The sequence below is a fragment of the Puma concolor genome, chromosome B3 (assembly GCF_028749965.1).
Source record: "Puma concolor isolate L17-30 chromosome B3, mPumCon1.1.hap2, whole genome shotgun sequence".
Classification (NCBI taxonomy): Eukaryota; Metazoa; Chordata; class Mammalia; order Carnivora; family Felidae; genus Puma; species Puma concolor.
Window position 1 is genome coordinate 109,617,268 of NC_141672.1, and position 19,821 is coordinate 109,637,088.

Genomic DNA, 19,821 nt, shown 5'->3' on the forward strand with positions numbered 1-19,821 from the left:
CAAAAATGTATAAACATCTTAGAAGACCTTAAAACAAAATAAGCTGGTAGTTTTAGGGATTTATCACAACCTCAGGCCGTCCCCCCGCCCCCCAAAAAAATCAGGGGGAGAAAAGACAAAAATCAGAATATGAACAGGCTGCATAATTCCCCATCTGACAGTAGGAAGAAAAAGTGGAATACTGAAATAAGATACAAAATACAAATGTATGACATTAACACCATGAGAGGAAGTAGGAACAAGTCATACCAGGACACAGCAGGGTTTATTTTCAACTATTAAACATATAAACAAAACTAAGAGTAAGAAAACAAGAGACAGATAATGTAGCAAAAGTGTATTTCTCTCCAACAAGATTGGTTGGCCATGAGTCTTCAAAATGTATCTTCAACAGAGAGAAAATTGAAGAGAAGTTTGTATAGAGTTATTTTAAAGGATGATCTAGATTTTAATTTTCTTTTGAGCAGGGTTTACTACTTTCTACTCATGTTTTTGGTTTTATTTTTAAAGACTAAATTTGCACAAATAATATTCCCTGGGAATTAAAAGTAGAGGAAATAAAACCCAATGAAAAACAGAACAAAAACTGTGTGTATGGGAGGAGATAAAAACTATACTCACCTTTCCCCATGTGAGTTTGAACCATAACGAATGGGCTTTACCTCATTTTTTTTCTGGTTAGGTACTCGAAATCAATAAACTATAATTCTTACATATAGTTTGTGTCAAAGACAAGTTAAACAACAGCGAAAGCTGTTCTTATAAGGGAAACAAAACCCCAGGACACAAAAACAGAATAGAACCCCAGAACCCTATTTGGAGGCATATTTGCTGCCAATGCCAAAAGACTCACCTATCAAATGTTTCTCTCGTTTGACAATTATCAAGCGATGCAGGGAACACAAGACTCCTTTAGGATGTGAAACTCGGATAAGAAGAGTGAAGGAGACTGGAGTTGTATTTACAAAGGAAAGGCATATAAATGTGCATAGCACCAGGTTTTTCAAGTAAGCAAGGTCAGTCCCAAACTAATTCGAACTAAAATTTCACATTTTTTAAACTCTCCCCATTACTTCCCAGGGTAGAAAGCTGTGAAATGTTTCAGCTTGATGCTATTCACTAATGGACTCACAAGGTAGTTTTTGCGCAGCTAAACTGATTCTAAGTCTCAGATATCCCCAGGACAAGTGTCCTGGGCTCTACTGGCTTACACACCAGATTTGGAACCATCCACATTTTTCTCCTATGAAACTGTCTAGAGAATTCTTTCCTTCATGACAATGTGTGCAACCACGCACACACACATACTGGAAATCTATAAATAACTCTAATAGCCAAAGAATACTTTTTATCAGAAATTACCAAAGAAAGCAATATTTGAAATAATGGGACTAAAAATACTTTTTAAGAGTCTTTCTAATACCCATGGTGTTTAAACGTTCAATTTATTGTCTGATTTCTGGATATTTCTGGATTTTAGATTCCATAAACTTCAGATTCTGAAGGCTTATTGAAAAAGCCAAGTTCCTCAATATGGGAAATTCTATCTGGCTGTACTTTTAGAGAGTTATTATTTTTCTATTTTTGAAAAAATATCTTGAATATTTATTTATATATATATATATAATATGAACAGAATACTCCAATAGGTCATATTCCAGATAAATATGATACAATCTGCATCATATGCCACATTTTAGATATTAAAATAAGGGTAAAATCTGGAATAAGTTGTCTGACATATTTCCCAACACAAGTGTTCGTATAGAATATTAAAATCTAAATTGATTTTTGGCTTTGTAAGCTATCCCTGTGTACTGTCTGTATCTGTTAGCAATAGAGAACATTTTCAGTCATGGTATACTGAACCTGATTTTGCAGAAGCAGACTTGGAACCTCCCCGGCTCTCCTTCGACAAGGCTCAATGAGTCAGTCTGGGCAGTGCGCACCCTGGCTTTCATCCACTCACTGCAGTCAGGCTTAGCGGTACTAACATGCAATCCTAGCACAACACTGACACTAGCGCTGACAGTTTTGAATCATTCTCCCAAGTAATAAAATATATATATATATATATAGATAGATAGATAGATAGCTATACATATAGAGATCTGCAGCTGTACTAATTACTTCAAATAGCAGCAGACAAGGAAAATAAGCACTTAATTGCTTGCTTCGTAAGTTTCAGTTCATTTTGTTTGCTATATTACGTTTAAAAATTAAAAAAATATCAACTTACTATAAACAATTTAAAATATGTATAATACAACTTCATGGTCAAAACATTTGAATAGTCTATGAAAACAGGAAATACTTTGATCTTACATTTGGTTAAGTTCCATACATGATTTTTTCAACATGTTTCTTCCAAGAGAAACCACAAAACAGGTGTCTTATTTTGAGAAGTAATTTTGTCTAGGGATTTCCTTGTCACAAAAATACTTAATTACTGGTTACAGGAGAAGTAAAGAAAAAAAAACAACAACAAAGAGATGAGAAACAAAATGGCTCTCTCTTCACTTGTCACTCTTCTCTTCTTAGAACATTCTGTACATGAGCTATCTGGGCTTTCTGAACCATTTACAAATGCATTTTCAAAAATCGAAGAGAAAGAGTTTAGAATCTCCAAATATTATTTTATACACTGACTATACAATACATATTGAAAGTATACACGCACGTGCATATCTTAAAGATAAGGTTCTCCAAAGGTTTTTCGACATTCCATCACCCCTGTACTTGGTGGTCGATCACAGTTGTGTGTACTTTTGACTTGACTAGGTGTGAGGCGATCGTATGCCATCTTGTATTCTTTATCAAATGCATCTGTAAAAATTCATAAAGAAATGAGGGCATTTAGCAATTTATACTCGATATTAACAACAATCAAGATTTTAAAATATCACAGAACTAAACAATTAGAGGCCAAGAAGGCATCTCTAGGTCATTTCTGCCAACTAAAGAAATACAGAATTTCAGAGCTCAAACAAGGACCTCAAAGCTCTCAGCATTTTAGAGCTAGATTACACAGACCAACGAATTTTAAAGTTTTAAGATGGCTTCCTTTTAAAATTCTTTTTCTCAAATTTAAAGATTGTGGTAAAATACATACAAAGGTTACTATCTTAACCATCTTGTAGGTCAGTGGTATTATGTACATTCATAATGTGCAGCCATCACCACCATCCACCTCAACTCTCTTCCCTGTTGTGAAACTGAAACCCTATACCTATTAAACATTAATTCCGTTGCCCCCTGCCCCAACTCCTGTCAACTATTGTTCTACTTCTGTCTGTATGATTTTTGACTACTCTACTAAGTGACTCATAAGAGGAATTGTACAGTATTTGTCTTTTTGTGATTGGCTTATTTCATGTACATAATGTCCTTGAGGTTCATCCAAGTTATAGTATGTGCCAGAATTAACTTCTTTTTTAAGGAGGAATAATATTCCAATGTATGTATAGACCACATTTTGCTTACTCATTCATCCTTCAATGGACACATGGGTTGTTTCCACACTTTAGCTATTATGAATAATGCTGCTATGAACATGGATGTAAAAATCTCTCCTGCAGACCCTGCTTTTAAGTCCATTTTTAATTTTTTGAAGGGACTGCCATACTGTTTTCCACAGCAGCTGTACCATTTTACATTTCCAATAATGATGTATAAAAGTTCCAATTTTCTATATCTTCACAACACTTGTTATTTTTTGTTTTTGTTGGGGGGGGGGACAGTAGCCAGCCTAATGGTGTGAGGTGGAATCTCACTATAGATTTGATTTGTATTTCCCTAATAATTAATGATGTTGAGCATCTTTTCTTGTGCTTATTGGCCACCTATATATCTTCTTTGGAGAAATGTCTATTCAAGTCCTTGCCCATTTTTAATTGGCTTTTTGTTGTCGTTGTGTTTTAGAAATTTTTCAAATCTATTCTGGATATTATTTTCTTCCATTCTATGGGTTGCCTTTTTACATTCCTGATACCTTTTAATGCACAAAATTTTAAATTTTCATGAATTCCAATTTTTGTATTTTTTCTTCTGTTGCTTGGGCCTCTGGTGTCATATCCAAGAAAGCACTGCCAAATCTAATGTCATGAATGATTTTGCCCTGTTTTCTCCTAGGAGTTTTATAGTTTCAGATCTCACATTTAGGTCTTTTTTTTTTTTTTTAATTTTTTTTTTTCAACGTTTATTTATTTTTGGGACAGAGAGAGACAGAGCATGAACGGGCGAGGGGCAGAGAGAGAGGGAGACACAGAATCGGAAACAGGCTCCAGGCTCTGAGCCATCAGCCCAGAGCCCGACGCGGGGCTCGAACTCACGGACCGTGAGATCGTGACCTGGCTGAAGTCGGACACTTAACCGACTGCGCCACCCAGGCGCCCCTCACATTTAGGTCTTTAATCCATCTTGAGTTAATTTTTTTCTTTAATTTTAATTTTTTTTTTTTATAATTTATATCCAAATTAGTGTATAGTGCAACAATGATTTCAGGAGTAGATTCCTTAGTGCCCCTTACCCATTTAGCCCATCCCCCTTCCCACAACCCCTCTAGTAACCCTCAGTTTGTTCTCCATATATATGAGTCTCTTATGTTTTGTCCCCCTCCCTGTTTTTATACTATTTTTGTTTCCCTTCCCTTATGTTCATCTGTTTTGTCTCTTAAAGTCCTCATGACTTCACTCAGAAGTCATATGATATTTGTCTTTCTCTAATTTCACTTAGCATAATACCCTCTAGTTCCATCCACAGAGTTGCAAATGGCAAGATTTCATTCTTTTTGATTGCCGAATAATACTCTGTTGTATATATATACCACATCTTCTTTATCCATTCATCCATTGATGGACATTTGGGCTCTTTCCATACTTTGGCTATTGTTGATAGTGCTGCTATAAACATGGGGATGCATGTGTCCCTTCAAAACAGCACACCTGTATCCCATGTATAAATGCCTAGTAGTGCAATTGCTGGGTTGTAGGGTAGTTCTATTTTTATTTTTTTGAGGAACTTCCATACTGTTTTCCAGAGTGGCTGTACCAGCTTGCATTCCCTTTGAGTTAATTTGTTTTACAAGGGGTTCCAACTTCATTCTTTTGCATATGGATATCCAGTTTTGCCAGCATCATTTGTCGAAATGACTGTCCTTTCCCCAATGGTGTTCTTGGCCCCATTGTCAAAAATCATTTGACCATATATATGAGGGCTTATTTCTGGGCTCTCTATTCAATTCCATTGGTCTACATGTCTGTCTTTATGCCAGTACCACACCGTTTAGATTACAGTAGCTTTGTAGTAAGTTTTGAAATCAATAAGTGTGAGTCATCCAGGTCTATTCTAAGATTTTGGTTACTTGAGGTCCCTCTGAGATTCCATATAAATTCGAGGATATGTTTTTCTATTTTTGCAAAAAAAAAAATCATTACAATTTTGATAGGGATTGCACGTTAATCTATAGGTTGCTCTGGATAGTACTGATATCTTAAAAATTTTAGTCTTCTAAGTATATGAAAATGGGATGTATTTTCATTTATTTATGTCTAATTTCTTTCAACAACGTTTTGCAGTTTTCATTGTACAAGTCTTTCACCTCCTTGGTTGAACAAATTCCTAATTATTTTATTCTTTTTGATGCTACTGTACATGGAATTGCTCTCAATTTTTGGATTATGCATTGCTAGTTACAGAAATATGACTGAGTTTTGTATCTTTTATCTTTTATCCTGCAACCGTGCTGAAAGCATTTATTAACTCAAACAATCTAGGTGGTTTTGTTTTGTTTTGCTTTTGGTGTGGAATATCTAGGATTTTCTATATATATGATCATGTCATCTATGAATAGAGATAGCTTAACTTCTTCCTTTCCAATTTGGATGCCTTTTACTTCTTTTTCTTTCCTGGCTGCTTTGGCTAGAACTTCTAATACAATGTTGTCTTGTTCCTGATCTTAAGGGAAAATCTTTCCGTTTTTCACCATTGAGTATGGTGTTAATTTGGGGTTTTTCATAAATGCCCTTTATCAAGTTGAGGACATTCCCTTCTATTCCTACTTTGCTGATTTTGCCAAATGCTTTTTCTGCATCTACTGAGACATGTGTCTTTTTTTTTTTTTTTAATAATTTTATTTATCTCTATAACCAACTTGGGGCTTGAACTCACAACCCCCAAATCAAGAGCTGCATGGTCTACCAACTGAACCAGCCAAGTGCCCCAGAGAATTTGTGTCTTTTATTCCAATAATATGGTATATCACATTGACTGAGTTTTGTGTATTGAACCAACATTGCATTCCTGGGATAAATCCCAGTTGGTCATGGAACAAAATCCTTTCTAAATGTTGCTGGATTTCATTTGCCAGTATTTTGTTGAGGATTTTTGCACCTATATTAATGAGGGATATTGCTCTGTAGTTTTCTTTTCTTGTGATGTCTTTGTCGTATAATATTAGCTTCACAGAATGAGTTAGGAAGTGCTCCTTTTTCTTCTACTTTTGTAAGAGTATGTGAAGGATTAATGTCTTAGTTCAGGCTGCTATAACAGGATACCATAGACTGGGTGGCTTAAATGATGAACATTTATTTCTCACAGTTCTGGAGGCTGGGAAGTCTAAGATCAAGGCAACAGCAGATCTGGCATCTGATTAGAGCGCTCTTCCTGGTTTGCGAACAGCTGTCTTCTCCCTGTATCCTTACATGACTGAGAGGGATAGCTCTCTTCTTAAGGATATTACCCCATTGTGGGGGCTCCAACCGGATGATGTTATTACTTCCCTAGGGCCCTACTTCCAAATACCATCACGTTAAGGCTTTAACATAGGAGTAGGGGCCTGGCACCAATATGCAGTCCATCACAATTGGTGTTAATCCTTCTTTAAACATTTGATAGAATTCACCATCTGGTCCTGGGTTTTTCTTTCTGGGAAGCTTTTTGATTATTAACTCAATCTATTTACTTATTACAGCTCTAGTAAGGGTTTCTATTCTAGAGTCAGTTTTGTAGTTTACATCTTTGTAGGAATTTGCCTATCTGGGTTACTGAATTTGTAGGCATATAGTTATTAATTGTACTTCCTTATCATTCTTTTTATTTCTGGAAGGGTGGTAGGAATATCTCCCCTTTCATTCCTCATTTCATTAATTTGAGTCCTCTCTTTTTCTCTTAGTCTAACCAAAGATTAATTTTATTGCTCTTTTCAAAGAACCAACTTTGATTTTGATGAGTTTCTCTATTTTAAAAATTGTTTTCCCCTATATTTTCTATTTTTTCTCTACTTTATTGATTTCTGCTGTAATATTTATTATTTCCTTTCTTCTGCTTGCTTTGGGTTTAATTTGCTCTTCTTTTTCTAGTTCTTAAAAAAATTTTTGTTTAAAGTTTTATTTATTTTTGAGACAGAGAGAGACAGAGCATGAGCAGGGGAGGGGCAGAGAGAGAAGGAGCCACAGAATCCGAAGCAGTCTCCAGGCTCTGAGCTGTCAGCACAGAGCCTGACGCAGGGCTTGAACTCACAAACCGCGAGATCATGACCTGAGCCGAAGTCAGAGGTTTAACCGACTGAGCCACCCAGGCGCCCCAAAGGAAACGGTTTTTTCTTTTTTAAAATTTTTTTAATGTTTACTCATTTTTCAAGAGACAGAGAGAGACAGAGCATGAGCATGGAAGGGGCAGAGAGAGAGGTAGACACAGAATCCGAAGGAGGATCCAGGCTCTGAGCTGTCAGCACAGAGCCCAACGCGGGACTTGAACCCACAAACTATGAGATCATGACCTGAGCCGAAGTTGGACGCTTAATCAACTGAGCCACCCAGACGCCCCTTTCTATTTCTTAAGGTAGAAGGTTATGTAGGTATTTACATAGAAGTTCCTACCTTATTAAATTTCCAGTTGAGCATCAGAATCACTTGTCAAATTTCTTATTTTTAATGATTTCCAATGTTTCACAACCATCATAGTTAAAAAGCAAATATTCACAACATTCTGCTCAAAACTCCCTAGATGCAATTTGAATCCATTCATTCTTTTCCTCTTTCTAATGGAAAGTGCAGCTCAACACATTCATACATTTGTTTACAAACAAAATTACAGGTTAAATACAGTTGTACTTCTGTTAGTCTTTTCCACCAAATAGTCCTTACTTCTAAGTTTTACTATTATTATTAGAACTTGTCCAAAATTTTCCATCTTTATTTCAACTAGGAAAATCAATGACTTAATGTGACTTTCGAGTACAACGTTCCCTGGTTATATTTCTTTGCATCATACTTTTTTTTTCCCAAGCAAAGATACCAAACACTGATCTCTACTGGGCTCAGATTTATAGCTAAACATTTTTTTTTTAATAGCTAAATTTTTTGTTGTTGTTATACAGCTAAAATTTTTAAAAGCCATTTTAGTGTAAGGCCAATTTTCCAATTCCTAGCTTTTAAATCTTTCTTTCTTTTTTAGATTTATTTTCTTTCTAATCAAACCAGTCTCTCTGTATTTTTTAAAGGTTTATTTATTATTTTTTAGTAGTCTCTACACCCAATGTGGGGGCTTGAACTCATGACCCCCAAGATCAGCCAGGTGCCCCTCTTTGTCCTTTAAACATTGGTTTTGTTTAAAATAACACACTTGTGTAAATTTCACTTGTACTATTGCATTAGCTTCTTAATTGCCCCTTTCACTATCTACTGGGTCCCCACACAATTTGTTCTCCACAGACTACAGATCCTGGTAAAACATATATTTGATTATGTCTCTCTCCTGCTTAAAAATCCCCCAGATGTTTCCCACTGCCCTTAGAATTCAGTCCAAGATAGTTGGGAGACCCTACAGACACCGCACAATCTAGTTCCTGCCTGCTTTTCCAAACTCATTTCACCCCACACTCTACCCTTTCTCTGTGATCCCTCTCTTCCCTGGCCTTTCCATTACTCAAAAATGCCAGCCCTTTCACCTCAGGGTCTTCCTACAAACTTTAAAGTTTGTTTGTTTTCTCCCCCATTGATATTCTGGCTACATTGTCAACTAGTGTCATTTCCTCAGAAGCCTTCCTTATTTTCAAACTTGTCATTCTCCACATTCCTTCCTGGTCACAATGCACTTTTGGTACCTTCTCCCCATAGTCCAATCTACATCTCTGCAGAAGCCTCCAATAAATTAATTCTTCAACATCCAGATTCTCCATCCATCAGTCCATCCTAATACCAATTACTTATTCATTTATGTTTGTTTCACACTTGCTTTTCTTTCCCATTATTGCTCTAGTCTCCAATCCTTCCCCTTGGGTTCTAAAATTGCCTTGGGCATCAACTCTGGTCTACACAGAAAGTGATAGTTTTTTGAGGGACACCCAACATATATAGACAGTGAAGAGCTTTGCCCCCAGTGAGGGCATAAAAGAGAGGCCATACAACCCAGATGCTTCCAGAAACCTTCAAACAACTGGCAAAGGAAGCTGATATCAGGTCTGTAATCCTACAGAGAGTCAGAGGAAAAGAGCTCTTGAATTCATGAAATAGTAAATTCCTTTAAGGTACCAGTAAACCTATATAATAATCTCCAAGCAGATCTAGAGGAGGATTAAAATTGTCTATTTTCAAATTTCGCTCTGGTTGGGGGAGGGGTGCTGGTAATATACAAAGATAAGGAACTTGAACACCATCACTGCAGGGGTCAGGCAATGCTGGTCTTAGCTAGAACAAAGTAAACGACGGATTGCCGAGATAAAGAAAAGCCTTTTACGCTTTCCCTCTCTCAGCATTATTTTAGGGGGTCAGGAAATTGACTTTAAACTTTAAATAAATTTGGCTTTTCAGGAGAATGTGCTAAATAAAGGTTAATACTTTTAGATAATGAGTACAAAAAAAAAAATTTTAACCCCAACATATAATTCCATTCTGTAAGATGCTCACCATCTCACCCATACACATCATGGCTTCTGGATTCAACAACTTCTCTCCTGGCATCAAAGCAGACAATTCCCAATGATATGAGTCACCTTTGGTGAGATGGCACGTGATAACCTCTTGAGCGACCCAGTTAGGGATGGCTGCTCTAAGCCCTCTACTTCACTCACTAATTCCTGCTCTTTCCCATCCTTTAGTGAACTTGTTGGGAAGCCAGCACCACAGGGAGTACTCTTGTTCTCTATTCATGTTCCCTAAGGTCTGGCTGAGTAGCCTGTAATAGGGCCTAACCTTACTATACATATGATATACATATGTATGATACATGTATGAATGATATATGTATGTATATGACTCTGATGAGACTAATAAATATCTGTGGCAAACGTCATGGGCACTCTAAAAGTCAACTGAAGTGTTGACTAGCACTAAATAACTAGATATATTTTGTTAAGATAGTATACAATCACCTAAAAGGTATGGCCTGTTGCATACTCTCTCATTAACCGGGAGTGGGTTTAATTAAGTAGGGCACCCAAGTTAGATACCACTTAAGTCAGGTGAATTATATGTATCATTATCATTTTCATCAACTTATTCACATTAGCATTTCCCAGACAAAACGCCAAAACTCTCTTGAGTCTCTCGATGCCTGACAGCTACCTCTTTCTTCTTTTTGTCTGTCGGGGGCTATTTCTGCCCTTTCCTGAGACTTAGAAACCAAAAGGAAGTCAAGCACAGTAACTGGGAGAAGGAGATGATCAGTTAAAAAAGTTTAGGACCTCCTGACATATATATTTAGCTACCTTATATCGCTTCTGAAACAAGCTTAATGTTATTTGTGATATGACCCAACTGTTAAAAGCATGGCTGGGCATTTAGAACTGCTTGATTCAAGGGCTGCCTGGGTGGCTCAGTTGGTTAAGCGTCTGAATTCGGCTCAGGTCATGATCTCGCATTTTGTTAGTTCTAGTCCCAAATCGGGATGTGTGCTAACAGCTCAGAGCCCGGAGCCTGCTTCAGATTCTGTGTCTTCCTCTCTCTTTCTCTGTCCCTCCCCCACTTGCACTCTGTCTCTCTCTCAAAAATAAGTAAACATTAAAAAAAAAAAAAGAATTTTATAAAACTGCTTGGTTCAAATAGGGCTCTGTTATTTATTGTGAAACCCAAGTTCAAGTTACTTAACCTCTTGGATCCTCAGATGCCTCACTAATAACACAGAAATGAAATGATAACAGTACCTATCTCATATGGCTTTGGGGAGAATTATCAGGATAATACATGGGAAGTACTTCCTACAGTGTAAGGCACAGAATAAGCCTTCAAAAAATGTTAGCTTTTATCATTTAACATTACTATCACTAACGTGACCAAAGTATCAAAGTATCTATTTATTACATTAAAATTTAAAAAATCAAAGAAAGAATTCTTCTAATATTAATATATATTATATAATATTAGTATAATTTAATATAAAAATAATGAAGACTATCAATATAAAAATAATTTGAAAACAGTATCATGATCTATAAATATTACATGTTAGATATCATGCTGATTACCTATATCAATGTTTTCTCTTCCCAGTGCCACAAGCGAGAGAAATAGTATTTCTCTATATAAACTCCTAGGGGGGGAAAAGGAGTGGAGAAGATATTATTACTCATTGGTCTCTATATTCTGTACAAAATATTTATGCTAATTTAAGCGTGAAATAATCAAACAAATTACTAAGCCAGTAACAGGAATCTGCTTGGAGGAACAATACATTCATTTAAGACAGACTTACCTCTGTCTTTTAAAATGAGGGCATTTATTCAGGGTCTCTAAAATCTGACTCATTGGTCCATAGACATCATTCATTTTAATGCTTTTTACCATATTTTTCAATAGTTCCTGGTTAAATGAATTATCACCTTTTTGCAATAAATGGACCATTGGATACTTTTGGGCTACAAAAGAACAAAAGAGCAAATGAAGGAAAATGTGTATAAAGGACAACATAATTAAGCAGCAACTGACAGTTATGAAAGAAGTTACAAAGCCCCCAAAACAAATTAAGGGCAATAGATAAAGGAACAGAAATCTAAGAATGAAGAAAGAAAAGAAAAGGGAAAAAAAATAAGACACATAATGATAAAAATAGGCCTAAAGCTTTCTGTGGCCTCAGACAAAAACTAAAAGTGCTGTTTTCCTTAATACAGCCCCTGGAGGAAATTGTAAATCAGCAGCTTGGGATGGAAACAAATGTGTAAAAAGAAGCAGCTGGGACAAGCAATGTGCTAAAAGCAAACTCCACAAAACATAACCCCTTCAGCACATACAAAGCACCACTCAAGAAACAAAACCAAAAAAACAAAAAAACCCTTGACCTCCACGGAAGATAGCACTAAAAACATCAAACTTAACACTCACTCTCAAATAAAAGAGTACGATTTTGACCTGTAAGACAAAAAGTAGTATAGTAAAATAAATGTTATTATACATTAGTTTAGGCTTGTAAAACAAGTAGAGATCACTCTCATATGAACAAAGTCAGCATTCTGTGACAGTACTTACTGTGGGCATTCCAGAGGATGTACAAGGGCTGTCCCGGATCCTGATGTAATTTCATATTGTCCCATAACATCTGTATTAAAACATATTTACTATCTTCAGACATACAGTGGCGAGGAATCTGTGTTGAAGAACCAACAGATATTCATTAATGATCCTTACAAATACTTTTTAGGATAAATGTGTGCAAGAGAGAAAAGAGAACAGAAAATGATTGGTTTGTATGCATTTTGTCTCTACTGAAGGAAGATCAGCCAAGAAGCTAATGATCTCTAAAGTAACAGATTTAACTAAGGACTGAGATCAGTAAGAAAGGGTGCCATGAAGGTCTAATCCTGACCAGCTTATGATTGAGGGGTCCACAGAAAAAGGAATCCAGGAGCCTCATGATACATCAGTCCAAGACCCTACCCTAGATAACTCACTGAGATAACCTCTTGGTCATTCCTTCATCATGTACTGAAAATCCAAAGCACATGCACCATCACAGACATGAATACAAGTAGGCAGAAAAAGTTCCTGAATGTAGAAACTTGGCGATTTAGTGGTGGTGATACATATGAAGAAGTAAGACACTTTTATAGGACAATATATCAAAAATACAAGTAAACATATAACAACCTATCTAAATGTTAAGCAAAAACTCAGACTAAAGGACTGAAAAGAATGGTAGCACATGGCTGAAAAAGGAATTATAGACATCCTCCTAAAAACGTGTAAGGCTCGTTTTTGAAGGAGGTAGGAGACATGAGTGGGGCCAACTCACAGACTCTTCTCATAAAAGCCATTTACAGTTTCTTCTTGAGGCTATGATGAAAACACAGCCCATTCTGTGTAAATTTTACAAGGAGTCTAAAAACATTATCTTGCCTTACTGCTAGGCTGTGAGAAGAAAAATTATCTGTAAATATGACTAAGACATTTTATTGATCTAATGATTCCGATAATTATTTAAAATATTTAGCATAAAAATACTTTTTTGGTCATTAGGAATATGCAAATACTCCAATGGTGATGATAGCATTGCCTTTTAGATTGAATTTTCATTTTCATACCTTTGAATACTTGTTACAGTGCTCAGAAGAAAGAATCAATCCAGGTAAATTACTGGGTAAGTCAAGACGTCTAAAATACCACACCAGGTTCCAAAACACAATTGGATGATGGTCCACAAAGTCTGCCACTGTTATGGCATGATCACCTTCATTTTCCAATAAGCTTTCGAGTTCCTTCCATACCACTAAAGGACTAAGATAGGGAACAGTGATAGGATCTGGACTTGGGAGATGCCACTCTAATCCTAAAGAATCCTGTTGAATAAATAAAAAACATAAATAGAAAATACAAGATTGGTGACACTAAATCAATTAAAAAACAAAACAATTCCTGTCAATAATTTCCATATAAATGGAAATATACTATAATTGTATCATGAGACTAGAAACTCTTCTTGAGAATTACAAAATTGAAGCCTGTAAGGCTATTTAGGACAAAGGGAACAAAATCATATGTAAATCATCAATGTCCAAATTTAAAAAGACACCAAAATACATACTGTAGCTCCTTGTAAAGTAGTTGGCAGGCTGCCTGTAGAAATGAGTTTCTGCCCTCCAGGGTCTTCCTTATCCAAGGGGCCATAAGTACTAACACTCCTGGCCATTGGAAATAGTGGACATTTTGACACAGCTGTTTTTGATCTATCAGCAGGGATCTGAATACTTCGGGCACATGTATTTTCCAGCAGTTTAGATTTGCTTCGGCATTGACAAAAGAAAAAAAGCACATCATTCTTTAGATTTACTTTTATTCAGAAAGACCAGCTCTTTAGTATCAGAACTGGATATGCAGCAAAGTTATCAAAGGAAAGATGTTACTTCAGCTGCATCTGGTAAACAGGATATGGATATATATATATATATATGTGTATATACATATATATGTATATATATATACACATACACACACATATATTTTATATATATATATAAAACAGAAATATATATAATATGATATACTACATATCATATATATATCACAGGGTCAAACCCACGAACTGGGAGATCATGACCTGAGCTGAAGTCAGATCTTAACCACCTGAGCCGCCCAGGTGCCCCTTTTAAGTAGTCTGATCATGTTAAGTTTCCAGAGAACTTTAAATACTCAAAAGTTATTCACTTATTAAAAACATTTAGTGGACAGCTTTTAAAAAAATATTTATTTATTTATTTACTTATTTTGAGAGAGAGAGAGAGCATGAGAAGGGGAGGGGCAGAGGGAGTGGGAAAGAGATAAAGAATCCCAAGCAGGCTCTGCGCTAAACCTGATGTGGGGCTCAAACTCACAAACCCTGAGATCCTGACCTGAACTGAACTGAAGAGTCAGATGCTTAACTAACTAAGCCACCCAGGCGCCCCTAGTGGACAATTCTAATCACAGCAGGAGCCACAGCAGGCCCAGAGGATACAAAGCAGAGAAAATAGGCACCTCTTACTTCAGGAGTCACAAGCTAGTCACAAGCTAGTCTCAGTCAGAGAAAGGGCTGTACTTAACGTATCATGAGAGAAGATGCGCACACAGATTTGTGAGTTTGCTGCCTAAGCACTCAGGATCAAACAGGTCACGCCAGCCTACCAGTACTCTGCAGGCACTTTCTCTTGCACATGCAGTTACCTATATGACTCAACCTGCCCAGCTACATAGATTGGGTATCTGGCACGCCTCCAAAATGGAGTCGATTTCTGCATTTGTTTTCAGTGTAAATTCACTTATATTAGGCTTACTGTATAAGTGTTAGTTTGACTTTACAGTTCCTCTAGCAGCTCCAAATGTTTTCTCAGATTATTAAATATTCCAAAGTAGAAGTAAGTTAGTACTCATTTAATTCCTGAAGAGACAAGGGATAAGAGAAAGATGTTCACTATAAACTTCAAGTGTTCTACAGAATTTTTACTTTTTTTTAAGAAGGTGCTATGCCCAACATGGGGTGGCTTGAACTCACCACCCTGAGATCAAGAGTCACTTGTTCTACTGACTGAGCCAGTCAGGTGCCCCTAGAATTTTTACTTTCATTTTTGTAATTTTTAAAATTGTCTAAACAATTTTATGTAATTTCTACACCCAGTAATGGGGCTCAAACACACAACCCCAAGATCAAGAGTCATAGGCTCCACTGACTGAGCCAGCTGGGTACCCCTAGAATTTTTACTTTTAAAACACTAGTAAACATTATCATATAAGAATTATACAGCTTAGGGGCACCTGGGTGGCTCAGTCAGTTGAGCATTTGGCTCTTGATTTTGGCTCAGGTCATGTTCTCAGGGTTGGGGTATCAAGACCCATGTTGGGCTCTGTACTTTTCCTCTCTTTCTCTCTCTCTCTGTCCCCTCTCCTCCACTCGCACTCTGTCTAAAAAAATAATAAAAAGAATTACACAGCTTAAACTCTGGGGATTCATAAAGCATAAACCATAACTATTTAAACATTTAGGTTTTCTTTTTTAAATGTTTATTTTTTTGTTCCCAACTGTGTTGATGGTTGTATAAATCTGTGAATAATATAATAAAAACCTTTGGTTTATATAAATGGGAGAATGTTAAGTGGGGGAACTTTAATGTGTGAATTATGTATCAAGAAAGCTCTTACCACCCCCAACTCATCCCCGCCCCCAAAAAAGGAGTTGCTCTCTTTCCTCTGATGTTAAACTGGTAGAATAAAAACTTGAAACTGCTAGTGACCAAATAAAGAAATAAATAAATGTTTATTTTATTTTTGAGAGAGAGCGAGGGCGGGCAGAGAGAGAGGGACAGAGGATCTGAAGCAGACTCCTCACTGACAGCAGAGAGCCTAACTCAGGCCTTGAACCTACAAACCCTGAGATCATGATCCAAGCTGAAACCCAGAGTCAGACACTCAACCAAATGAGTCACCCAGGCACCCCAAACATTTAGGTTTTTAGAGAGTTTAATAATCTTTTAATGAGGTGTAAAAATTTAAGATTGATTACGAATCTATTATACACAGAAATTTTACATGTTCAGCTGATTTTTCTGTCGTTTTCAGAAACGTGTAATATAGGTTGTTAAAATATAGTTCCCCATAATCATAGTTACCTATTGAGATCAAAATTCCCTTGAACAGAGATAACAGATGTGTCAAGACCAGTGGCTGATGTTGAGATACAAGACTGCCTTGTCTGACTTGAAAAGGAGGATGGAAAATGCATATTTTCTGTAGATGGGCTTGACTTCAGAAAGTACCTGCAATGTGAATCAAAGGAACTTCTTGAGAAAAGAAATATTCTGGGCAATATGATCCTTAAACATGAAGGAAAGAGAAAGCATAAATCATTACCTTCCAGGTCGTCTTAAATCTCTTATTTCAATATTCAGAAAAGGCAAGAAAAGATTGCCACAAAACGGGCATGTAGTATTGAGATTTGAATCATCTGCTGTCCAGCCAGCCATGATTTCCTCATCATGGACAAGACAATCGCAAGTTCTACACCGAGAGCAACTTGAGATAAGGACCTATGGGAGAAAACAGCATTATAAAGTGAGCCTGTGGGAGATATTATGAATTAAAAATTATTTCAATCCATAAATCTACTGGAAAACTAAAACTCAGAAGGATTCAGAAGTTACAAACAAAAGAAAAAATAGATTACATTCAGTGTATTATATAATATACTCATCTTTCACTATTTCAGCTAAATCTATTTCAAAATTTTTACCTCAAGGGAACCTTGCACTTAAGTAAGCATTTTTACCATTATAATTAATGTTAAGCCTGCCGTGGCTTTATTAATGAAAAAGTGAACCCAAACACTAATTTGCTAATACTCCAAATCAGTACATGTACTTACACATTATGAATCTGTGTGCTACTCACAGTGTGGTCACCAGACAAGTGTGGGTCCACAAACTCTTAGTGGTTAGGGGTAAGTAAAGAAACTAAGAAGAGGACTTAGAAACTTTCAAAGAATTGGTCATTGCTTCAATATTTAAGTTTGTGATCAACATACCATATTTTATAAGACTATTAGCCATGATAGACTGGAAATTAAAAACGGCAACAAAGGGCACCTGGGTGGCTCAGTTAAGTGTCTGACACTTGATTTTGGCTCAGGTTCATGAGATAGAGCCTGCACTGAGCATGGGGTCTGCTTATTCTCTCTCTCTCTCTCTCTCTCTCTCTCTCTCTCTCTTCCCCCCTGCCCCTCCCCACTGGCTTGCGCAAGCATGTGCACTCTCTCAAAAAAAAAAAAAGTGTTGCTATAGATAAATGTAAATGCTGTGATTACAATATGGAAATTCCTGAAGCCATCAGAAACTTTGCCAATTGTAATACCAGTGCTCATCATTTATTTTCCAGCCACATGCGAATCTATTTTCCAAATTTATGCCAATTGGCTTAGAAAAGCAACAACACTCACAAATGTATTTGGAAGTAACTTTTACACAAAAATTAGGGACAGGGCACCTGGGTGGCTCAGTCGGTTAAGCGTCCAACTTCTGCTCCTGATCTCATGGTTCATGGGTTCAGGCCCCGTGCTGGCCTCTGTGCTGACAGTTCGGAGCCTGGAGCCTGCTTTGGATTCTGTGGCACCCTCTCTCTCTGCCCCTCCCCCGTTGTCTCTCTCTCTCTCTCTCTCTCTCTCTCTCTCAAAATAAACACTAAAAACATTTTTAAAACTTAAGGACAATTTTTAAAGTGTAAAAGTGTAACTTTTTCCTCGTGAGCAAATAGGACATACAAGAAGCATATTGAACAGTTATTCACGTCAAACCGACACAAAGAATGAAAAACATGATGGAAAAATGGCACACAAATGCTAAACTGCTCCATGCCCCTCCTCAACACTGCTATGCCACGTGCTTGCACAGCAAAGCTGGTTTGTAAGGGATTCAGATGTAAAATAAAAATTTAAAGGGAACAGGGGAGCTTGGGTGGCTCAGTTGGTTGAGTGTCCGACTTCGGCTCAGGTCATGATCTCGCGGTTTGTGGGTTCGAGCCCCTCATCCAGCTGTGTGCTGACCGTCAGAGCCTGGAGCCTGCTTTGGATTCTTTGTCTCCCTCTCTCTCTGCCCCTCCTGTCCTCGCATGCTCTCTCTCTCAAAAATAAATCAACATTAAAACAATTTTTTTTTAATTCAAAGGGAACATACATATAACAAGGGATAACTAGAAATACTGAAAATGAAAATGCTTTTATATGTTAATAAATGCAAAGGAAGCATGGGACTTTTCTAAAAAGGTAAAAAGGTAAAGCTTCAGTGTTCTGAAGAACTGCATACTTTCAGTTTATTCAGGTGCCATATACATTCTGAAATTTTCAGATGCTCTGTTTAACTTTTCAGTTACTCTACCCCAAGCCACGAATACTTAAGAAACAGAAGTTTTCTAAGTAGTATAAGTAGTACAGGAAGATGCTCTTTTGATTCAAATCGTACCTCCATTGCATAGTTCTGGAAGATATTTGTATTACTTGTGTTGCAGGAAGATGTCACTTCTGACTTCCCAGGTAGGGCAAACTTCGACAGGGATCCTGCTCATGATTAAAAAACAAAAAGCAAAACCATTACAATTAATGACAAAGGCTATGAAAATCTTTCACTTTCATAAATCCTCTGATAAAATGTCAAACTGTTCTGTTTAAAATAGTAATTTAAGAAATAAACCAAATAAATAGTGAAAAGATGCTTTTAAGGCATACATTTTTGTTTTGAGTACAAACCTAAGGACATGTGCTCTAATCCTACAGATCCCCACATGCTAGGGGTGTTCACTCACTACTCACTGAGGAAGCGCTTTGTGCATACAGGCATTCCAATTATTTGTCATTACCATTTCGCTGTTTCTATTTTTCCATGTTTAAAATCCAAGATTGTGGGGGCGCCTGGGTGGCTCAGTAGGTTAAGTGCCGACTTCGACTCAGGTCATGATCTTGCGGTTCGTGAGTTCGAGCCCCATGTCGGGCTCTGTGTGGACAGCTCAGAGCCAGGAGCCTGCTTCGGATTCTGTGTCTCCCTGTCTCTCTGTCCCTCCCCAGCTTGTGCTGTCTTTCTCTCTCTCTCAAAAATAATAAACATTAAAAAAATACAAGAATGTGTTCAGTTTTAAGGTCTAAAACATGTAAAATAGCTAATTTTATTTCCCATCATAAAAAGATTTACTAGCAATTCTCTGTCTTGTAAGGATCTTTTAAGATCTGGTGCAGTAATCTTGTTCTTAAACATGAGGGAAGAATTTCCAAATGTATTCTTCAGAGTAATGGATATTAGTAGGTATTAAAACAACAACAACAAAAAGAACAACAAGGGGAGTTCTGTGGCCAAATCACTTGTTGACAGTGGCTATTATATCTTGT

The 19,821-nt window shown here is 36.9% G+C and overlaps 1 protein-coding gene across 6 annotated transcripts in view; it reads right to left on the reverse strand.

Annotated features, from left to right (window-relative positions):
• Window positions 1–246: 246 nt before the first annotated feature.
• Window positions 247–19,821, reverse strand: part of DENND4A (DENN domain containing 4A) — a 133,931-nt gene continuing 114,356 nt past the window's right edge. For 3 of the 6 annotated variants that reach the window (XM_086710979.1, XM_086710978.1, XM_086710981.1), the window contains 10 exons: window positions 18,905–18,999; window positions 16,806–16,981; window positions 16,565–16,711; window positions 14,011–14,209; window positions 13,511–13,765; window positions 12,459–12,576; window positions 12,315–12,341; window positions 11,689–11,851; window positions 11,462–11,526; window positions 247–2,826 (listed from right to left, as the gene is read on the reverse strand). In XM_086710979.1, coding sequence (XP_086567105.1) covers window positions 2,690–2,826; window positions 11,462–11,526; window positions 11,689–11,851; window positions 12,315–12,341; window positions 12,459–12,576; window positions 13,511–13,765; window positions 14,011–14,209; window positions 16,565–16,711; window positions 16,806–16,981; window positions 18,905–18,999 — 1,382 coding nt within the window. In that variant the 3' untranslated portion in view covers window positions 247–2,689. The remainder of the gene's footprint in view (window positions 2,827–11,461; window positions 11,527–11,688; window positions 11,852–12,314; window positions 12,342–12,458; window positions 12,577–13,510; window positions 13,766–14,010; window positions 14,210–16,564; window positions 16,712–16,805; window positions 16,982–18,904; window positions 19,000–19,821) is intronic. The other 3 variants (XM_025919844.2, XM_086710980.1, XM_086710982.1) reach the window with 1 other exon arrangement.